Below are 7,780 nucleotides of genomic sequence, written 5' to 3'. Positions count from 1 at the left end.
TCTATTTTTAAATAAACTTTATAAAAAATAAAATTCAATAAAGTGGATTTTATCTCTCTGTTCTTCTCTCATCTTATTTTTAGCACAGTAAAAAAGATCACAAACCAAGCATGTTTCTGCTGACTTTTTTCAATTTGAAGAGAGCGCAGGTTTCATTTTCATAATAAAGCAAGCAGTGAAAGCTGAACTGCCTTACTGAATTGGACACAGCTCATCTTTACTCCAAATACTTCTTTCAGATGTTATCCTAAATTGTAAATAACGTTGCTTTTGATTGCATGCAACACTCAATTTAACTATGCAGAACATTTAAAGAGACTGATGTGATGAGCACCCTACTCATGAAAAGCTGCTGAGAGAGGAAAGGATGTACAACATCCATTATATAAACACCCACTTTGGAAAGTGTCTGTCCTGTGGATGGTAGAAATTTCAATGAGAATAGAACAGATTTACAAATCCACCCTTTACATTAAATAGCAAAAACTCCAAACAATCTCCAGTTCTTGGTACTCTGTTTGGTAGGCATTAGGTAACAAGCTCCACTTGTGCAATTGACATTAATCCTGAGGTTTTAAGAACATTTTCTTAGCTCTTTTACAAGGTCTTGTGTTACTATTCCCCTCTTCAACTTCATCATCTTCATCTTCATCATCATCCTTGAGTACACGTTGGTCCCTTTTTCTCAAAAATTTCTTCCCTATTGTTCCCACTAATGTTTCGTATCTGTAGAGAGAATAAAAAAAATTACACCTTCAAGTAAAATCAGAGGAAAAATCGTGGTGCATCTCCTAAACATCATCAACAATTCAAGTGGTGTAAAAAACCTGGTCATTAAAAGCCTGGAGAAGCACAAGTACTGCATGACTTATTACACTATTATTCACTCTGATAGTTTCAATTTGTTAGCAGCTGGTAACAAGGAGGGAATTAGCATGGAATACCTGGATATCAAAGGGCAGAAAACCCCTACAAGTGATGGAGAATTTACCCCCAAATGCAATGGATATTCAAGTAAATATACACCAGCATTCCTGGAAAATCAATCTGGTACAGTTCCATATCTATTGTGGGCTTTTTTAAAATTTTGTTTGTTTCCTTTTTGGGTTTTATTTCCCCACACATAATACAGTAACACATCATATTCCTTGCTACTACTGATTATGTCACAAAATGTAACTTACCTTCTGGCCATTTCTTCATCGGACACATCAGCCTCCATTTTATCATCCTCTTCAATTTTTTCCTCCTTGCACTTGGAGTTCATTTGGATCATTAACTTCTGAAAATGAAGTGAGAAACAGCTTAAGCATGTAACCATGACACAAAGGCAACAGTGCTGAAATTCACTGGTAGAAGAGCATAAGAGGTAAGAATCACATCTAGTAATTATTTTCTTTTCCTGGTTAGGCTAGAGCCCATCATTATGAAAACTCATGAAGAAAAGGCAACAGAGACAGTGTTTCAGTGTACTGTACTACTGAAGCATCCTAAAGGGCACTCCAAACATCCCCAGGAGACCAGATCATAATTAACTTTTCACTGTGATGTTAGCACACAGACCTTGAAATAGTTTTGTTAAAAAGAAAGAATATCTTCAAGCATTTACAGTAAAAGCCATGAAGCAATCATATGCTCAGTCACAGGGACAGCAAGTTCAAAGTCACTAAAATAATTCTCTAGTAAATTACCTTACGTGGCCTTCTGCAAATCTCTTAGTCTTTACACCTTCATCCTCCTGCTTCAGGTTCAGTGCTAACCTTTTTATTCCTGTCCCTGTGTACTTCTATCAGCATGAATCATGCCAGGAAGGAATTAAAGACTCTTGCCCAGCATTTTTACTTTGGAATTCTAAGCTCTTATTGATACAAGTAAGTGTTGAATAAATAGGGTTGAATGTTTGTAGATTGGACTCTGCATCCTATGTCAGGAAGAAAAGTGAGCTTTTGTTTTGGTGAGCAGCATGTGGGATGGCTTCCTCACTTCAGGGAGGGAAAATCTGCAGGAGTCATGCAATTACTGACCAACAACACAGGGAGCTAAAAAGATTCTATTTACCAGATGCTGCATTGATCAACACTTAGGGTTGAATGATGGAGTTTTGGGACATGGGAGGATTTATGGAAGGTGCTGCAAAGGCCAATAAGCAGTGTGAACACTCAAATCCCCATCCCCAAGGGCTTCAATCCTAATGTGAGACAACCTCAAAGCAGGACACTGAAATGGTACCTCAATTTCAGGATTGAATCCTTTGAAGGACATTCTGCCATAAACGAGATCCTCACATCGCAGAAAGCTTCTCTCTTCTATTATACAGCTCCTGAAACCCCAAACCCAGCATTTTGTCAAACCATGCACTTTAAAACAATCAAATTAAACAAATGCAAAAAGGATGTGCTGTCTTCCCCCCACACAAATAAACAAAGCCACACTGTATTTTAAACCATCAACTGCTTTCTGCTCAATTGCCCTGATAAATCTTTCAGTACAAGGAGCTTGGAGCGCAAAGGAATCCTTCTTGCCAGCAAAGCTGTGCCAGTTCCACAAGCAAAATTAACTCTTCTGACAAAAAGCACTCTTTGCTGGTATGGTTCTGCCTACATTAATACTTTTGCCAGAATAAAAATACCACATAAATATCACTCCCCAGGTGGCACTACTATACCAGCAAAAGCTTCTAATTAATTTTTCATTGTGCTGTTGGACCTGGCATTGGTTGAATCTGTCAGGGTATAAAACACTGTGTCACTCTCTGTTCAGCAGACAGATTTCCCCCTTCTTCCTCCTTTTTTTCCTCTTTTAATGAGCATGGAGTGAGAAAAGAAACATGACCCTGAGGCATTCATAATACATGTCAGATAAAAGTACTTTGGAGGATTGTTCCATCCTTTTCCTCACACACATGTACCTGTTCCCTCATCCTCTTCATCTCCCATGTAAATCAAACTCTCATGATCACAGAACTTAGGCTGAAGAGATTGAGCTCATTGTCCTGCCCCAAGGCAATATCAGTCACACATGTGCCATGAACAGCAGAGGTCCAGCTAACCTGTCCTCAAAAGACTTCTCATGATGAAGAATCCAGTGTCTCCTCAGGCAATCTACTCCTGAGCTTCAATAGCCTTATTGTTACAAAAGTTCTCCCAATGTCCAGCTTGAACACTCCTTGTTGCAACTGAAGCTCAAATACCTTTTTGTCATAGCCACCAAGAGTAATGGAAAAGAGTTCATCAATAGCCTTATTCAGCTACAGTTAATTCCTTGGGTCCCAGCTTTTTCAAAACTATGTATGTTCTCCCTCAGTGGAATTTTTTTTCACTTTAGAAAGGATGAAACCCAAGCAATTTCAAAAGTAGTTCTCCTGCTATTTAAGGCACCTTTCTAAAGAGCAGAACACATTTTTTCCTTATTAGCTAAGGCTTCCTTTATTTTTGCCATTATCTGTCCTATTTCAAAACCAGGATGTGAAGTGAGCTGGACACAAGAGGACAGAACCGTCCTGAATCAACTTAACCATGTGTCTGGAGCTGAATTTACTAACACAAGCTTTCAAACTTTGTTTCTAATGAAGCGAAAAAGCAGCAATGAATGAATCGGACCCTGATTGAAATAAACTAATTGCATGCATGTAGAAGAATGTGTGAGTGAAAGAAAACAACACACACAAGAATTGAAAGTAGGTCAAACTACACTAGGCAACCTCAAGAACAGCCCTAAAAATAAGTAATAAAAGAAGCTGTAATGCCAGTTTGTCACTATTTTTGCTTCTGTTAACTGGTTATTTATAATACTTATCTTACAGGAGAAAATATGAATATGCTATTTCCATTTCAAAACAATCCAATGACGATAAGAAGTACAAAAGATTACAAGCTTACTCTTTTTCCTTTAGATCTGGTACATCAAGATACCAGTGTTCTTCACTAATTATCTTCTTTTCTTCTTCCTCTAGTTGTTTTTTAGTTTGTGAATCCAAACCCCTTTGCATGAACTACAAAGAAAGACACAAACACACAGCTTCAGTTTTCTTGCATCATGAGTATCTTCTGAACATGCAGTAATTACATGATAGCAATTATCCATTACATAATGTTTAGCAGTTGATACAAAGTTAATGTTTTTTTGTGATTTTTTTGAGTTTGGTCAAAGTTTGTGCAAACAGACAGCGGAAAATTAAAACAGCTACTGATCGCAGCTATCTACTGAAAGTTAACAGTCAGTCACACCTGTACTTACATATAGAGAAACAGAGCTGTCCTGGCTAGTTTTGATGGATTGGAGTTGTCACAATTCCCTAATTTTACTAAGGTTTTTCTAATGTTTCACTAAAGGCCAGAAAGAAGACAATGGTGTTGAAGTTATTGCTGCACATCAAGAACCAACTCCACAAACAGCACTGGAGCTCAGAGCTGGAGGAGGGTTACACCAGGCTGGCCATTTTTGGAAACATCTGTATTTTCAACCATCCTCTTCTCAGATTTAATGAACTGGATTGCATTTGTAGCTCTGAAGGCACACACCTGCCTTTGGAAGTGGAAAAATGTAAGACTTTGAAACCAGACTATGAAGAAAACTCCTCTGTATCCAGCTGTGCTAAAGGAAGATGTTCCCAGTTCTTCAGTTCTCACCGACCCACTGGGTGGATTTGTAAAGTACTGATCCAGCACTGCATTTAAGGACCTGCTAACCCTCTGCAGGAACAGTCTGCCAAAATAGCTGAGACCAATAATCAAGTTTAGGGCAAGTTTCTATTTTTTCCTAATACAAGGACACTCCTGTCACTGGCTTCCTTGGTGATAACCCCTGTCAGAGGATGGGAACAGGCAGGTAGGAACAGCAACCTCTCAACAGCTGGGAGCAGAAGAAGACATCTGTCACAGCCTATAAAAAACTGCTGAGAGCACAGAACTACAGACCTGAGGCCTGTGAAACAGCATTTTAATTTCCATTTGTCTTAAGTCAGGTGCCTGAACTGAGTGACAATGAAGTCTAAAAAATGTCAATGAAAAATGCTGGGAAAACCCAGAACTCTTCAAAATTTTATGGTGATAATCCATATAGTCCCACCTCCCTAAAAGATGGGACCTTCCTGAGGATGTACAGAAAGTGTTTGGATAACTGTACCTGTACAGTTTATACATTTATACCTACATTTGTACATTTATACCAAGCCAACTGCCAGACAGAGGCAAGTCTAACACTACAGTTCACACACAGTCCTGTAAAAATATATAGATAATAAATGTGTGCAATGTATGTATTATAAACAACCCACACATCTCCAGCCTTTACAAAATAGCCAACCAAACCAAACCAAACTCAGAAGTGCAAGCCAACAGAGCTAGTGTTTCATTTTATATTTCTATTTGCATCCACTGTACAAGATCTTTAATGAAAGAAAAATTGACTTCTGTTTTCTGAGTCGATTCAGAATATGTCAAAGCTTTCCAATTAAAATTACAGTATCTTCTTGAGGAAAATAAGTGAATCTATCATGTGGAAAAACATATTGCTCAAGGAAATTGGTTAGCCAGTCGAAAATCTCAACACAAGAAATTCTGCTACAAGAACCCAATTAAATAATCATTTCACACTCCATTTTAAAGATTATGTTCCTGAAGATTACTACAGGAAAAACCAAGATAAAAATTATGTGATCAGGTTTGTCTCGAATGTAAACACACACTGATGAATTAAAAATATACCAGTTGTGGTAGGCACAGAATGTGTAAGTCAGTACCTGAAGAGTTGTTTGGGTGAGTTTCCCCAAGCTATGAGACCTGCATCAAATGGTGCAAGATCTAAAAGTGTCTCCACGTGGCCCAGTATTTACTGCAAATGGTCCTTCCAACACCACCCACCACACGCCACTTCTGGGTGCCACTGCACCCACCTGTTGAATTCTGCTAATACATTGGATCACTACCTGCAGAGGCAGCTGCTAAAGGCTTCATTAAAACATTTGTAAACAGGAAGATCTGCAGAAACAAAGTGCTAAATGCAAGATCTGTGTATGACCTTTTCAAAACCCAACTGATCTCTTCAAAGCTGGTTATTACTGCCTGGACTGTGAACCTGCAAATGTCATGGCAGCATATTCACATGGCTGGTTCTCCATGGCCTTCCAGAGAAAAACAATCCAAAAACCTGCTTTTGAGATCTCCAGGGGGTTAGTATACTGGCAAACAACAGAAAGAAAAATTTCATTTTAAAAGTGTATTATATAAAAATAAGAAAAAATAATGATGCTGCCTGCCATCCAGGTTATGGGAGCCTGTATCACACATTGCTGGCTGATTCAGTTCAACACCTACTCCCTTTAGAGAGCGAGGCAAGATGTATTTTGTTCCTTCTGTGTACAAGTTTTATATTTAGAAGCATCTGTTAATTAGGGTAAATATTCCATCATCCAACTGTAGCAGAGTGCACTTTATGTGAAAAATTGAACTGAAGTCAGCTAACTCTTTTCAGCCAGAATGTGAAATATAGGCCCATATACGTGGGGAAAAATGGCTAAATAAAACACCACAAGCAAGAAGCCACAAAGGCCCCATCATGTTCAGTTAAAAAATTGAATATTAACGTTAAAAAAAAAAAGTACTCAACTTTTCCTGGTTGTTTTCCAGCAATAAAGGACCATCAATCAGAGAATGTACTCTACTGAATTAGGAGTTGTAGTACATAGTGTGAAGCAGAATCCATTAGCCAGTGAGCAGAGACTAATTTCACACTGGTGACATGAGATTCACAATTCCAAGGGTAATAAGCACATCGGGATGTTACCAAGATCCCTGGCTTTTCTGAGTTGGGAAAGATGGTTAATACTGGATGATAATCCCCATTCAGGCTGGGATTTCCTTAGCCAGCAATGTAAACAGGGGTAAAAATGAACACACCAAAACTTTCTTTTCTCAACACTAAAAGCCCCACCCCCAAGCAAAGCAAACAGCATTGGTATTTTCCTTTCAATCTGCCGTTGAAATATTTTTATTTAAATTCACAACAAACAACCCAGCAGCAGAGGAGCGAGGTGGAACTAAAGCACTCCCAAAGGGTGCACTGAAGCTGGCTCTTGAGGCCAGGCTTTGCCGGAACCATGAGGCTGCTCTCCTGCACCGAACGCTGCAGTTTGTAACCCCCGCGTTCGAGCGGCTCGGTGCCGGCATCAGTGAATTATTGCCGGGGGAGCAGCCCGACAAGGGGAACGGGGAGAGGCCCGTGGATAAACCCATCTGTTTATCCGGAGCGTGGGTGGCCGGCGATGGGCACGGCAATGCCCCACACCAGGGTCCGGGACGGCCGCGTGTGGCCGGGGACGCGCAGCCCGGCCGCGCCTCACAGCGCCGGGCCCCGCTCGCCATCCGTGCCCGGCCCTGCTGCCCCCGCTTCCAGCGCCCCCGCAGGCCTCCGGCTCGCCCTCCCCTCTTTCCCCCGTCACCTTCATGCGCAGCAGGTTCTTGGACAGCTTGGTTTTCACCTCCCCGGCCATGGCGGCCCGCAGGCCGCGGCGGATCCCCGCGCTCGCGTAGCGCCGAGGCCGCGCACGCCGCGGGAGGAGAGGGGCGAGGCGGCGGCGCGGCTCCACCCTCCGGCCGGGGGCGGCCGCGGGCACGGCACCCTGCCCACAGCACTCTGCCTGCCCGCAGCACGCTGCCCTCAGCCCCGGCAGCCGCCGGGGCCGGGGGGCGCGCTGGTGATGCAAAACCAGCGATAAAAATAAACTTTACGGCTGTGCGGGTGAGGGAGATCGGGGGTGTGAGCAGGACATAAATCCGCTCGG

At 41.6% G+C, this 7,780-nt stretch overlaps 1 protein-coding gene across 1 annotated transcript; it reads right to left on the bottom strand.

Moving 5' to 3' along the window:
• On the bottom strand, positions 1–7,554 carry MPHOSPH6 (M-phase phosphoprotein 6). The gene is made up of 5 exons (XM_030956309.1): positions 7,439–7,554; positions 3,879–3,991; positions 2,230–2,320; positions 1,185–1,282; positions 1–726 (listed from the first exon to the last, which is right to left on the bottom strand). The coding sequence occupies exons 1-5, from the start codon at positions 7,487–7,489 to the stop codon at positions 561–563; spliced, it is 519 nt and encodes a 172-aa protein (XP_030812169.1). The 5' UTR covers positions 7,490–7,554; the 3' UTR covers positions 1–560.
• Between the last annotated feature and the right edge of the window lie 226 nt (positions 7,555–7,780).

This window comes from Camarhynchus parvulus, chromosome 11 (genome assembly GCF_901933205.1).
Source record: "Camarhynchus parvulus chromosome 11, STF_HiC, whole genome shotgun sequence".
Lineage (NCBI taxonomy): Eukaryota > Metazoa > Chordata > Aves > Passeriformes > Thraupidae > Camarhynchus > Camarhynchus parvulus.
This window is presented reverse-complemented; position numbering and strand designations above follow the sequence as displayed.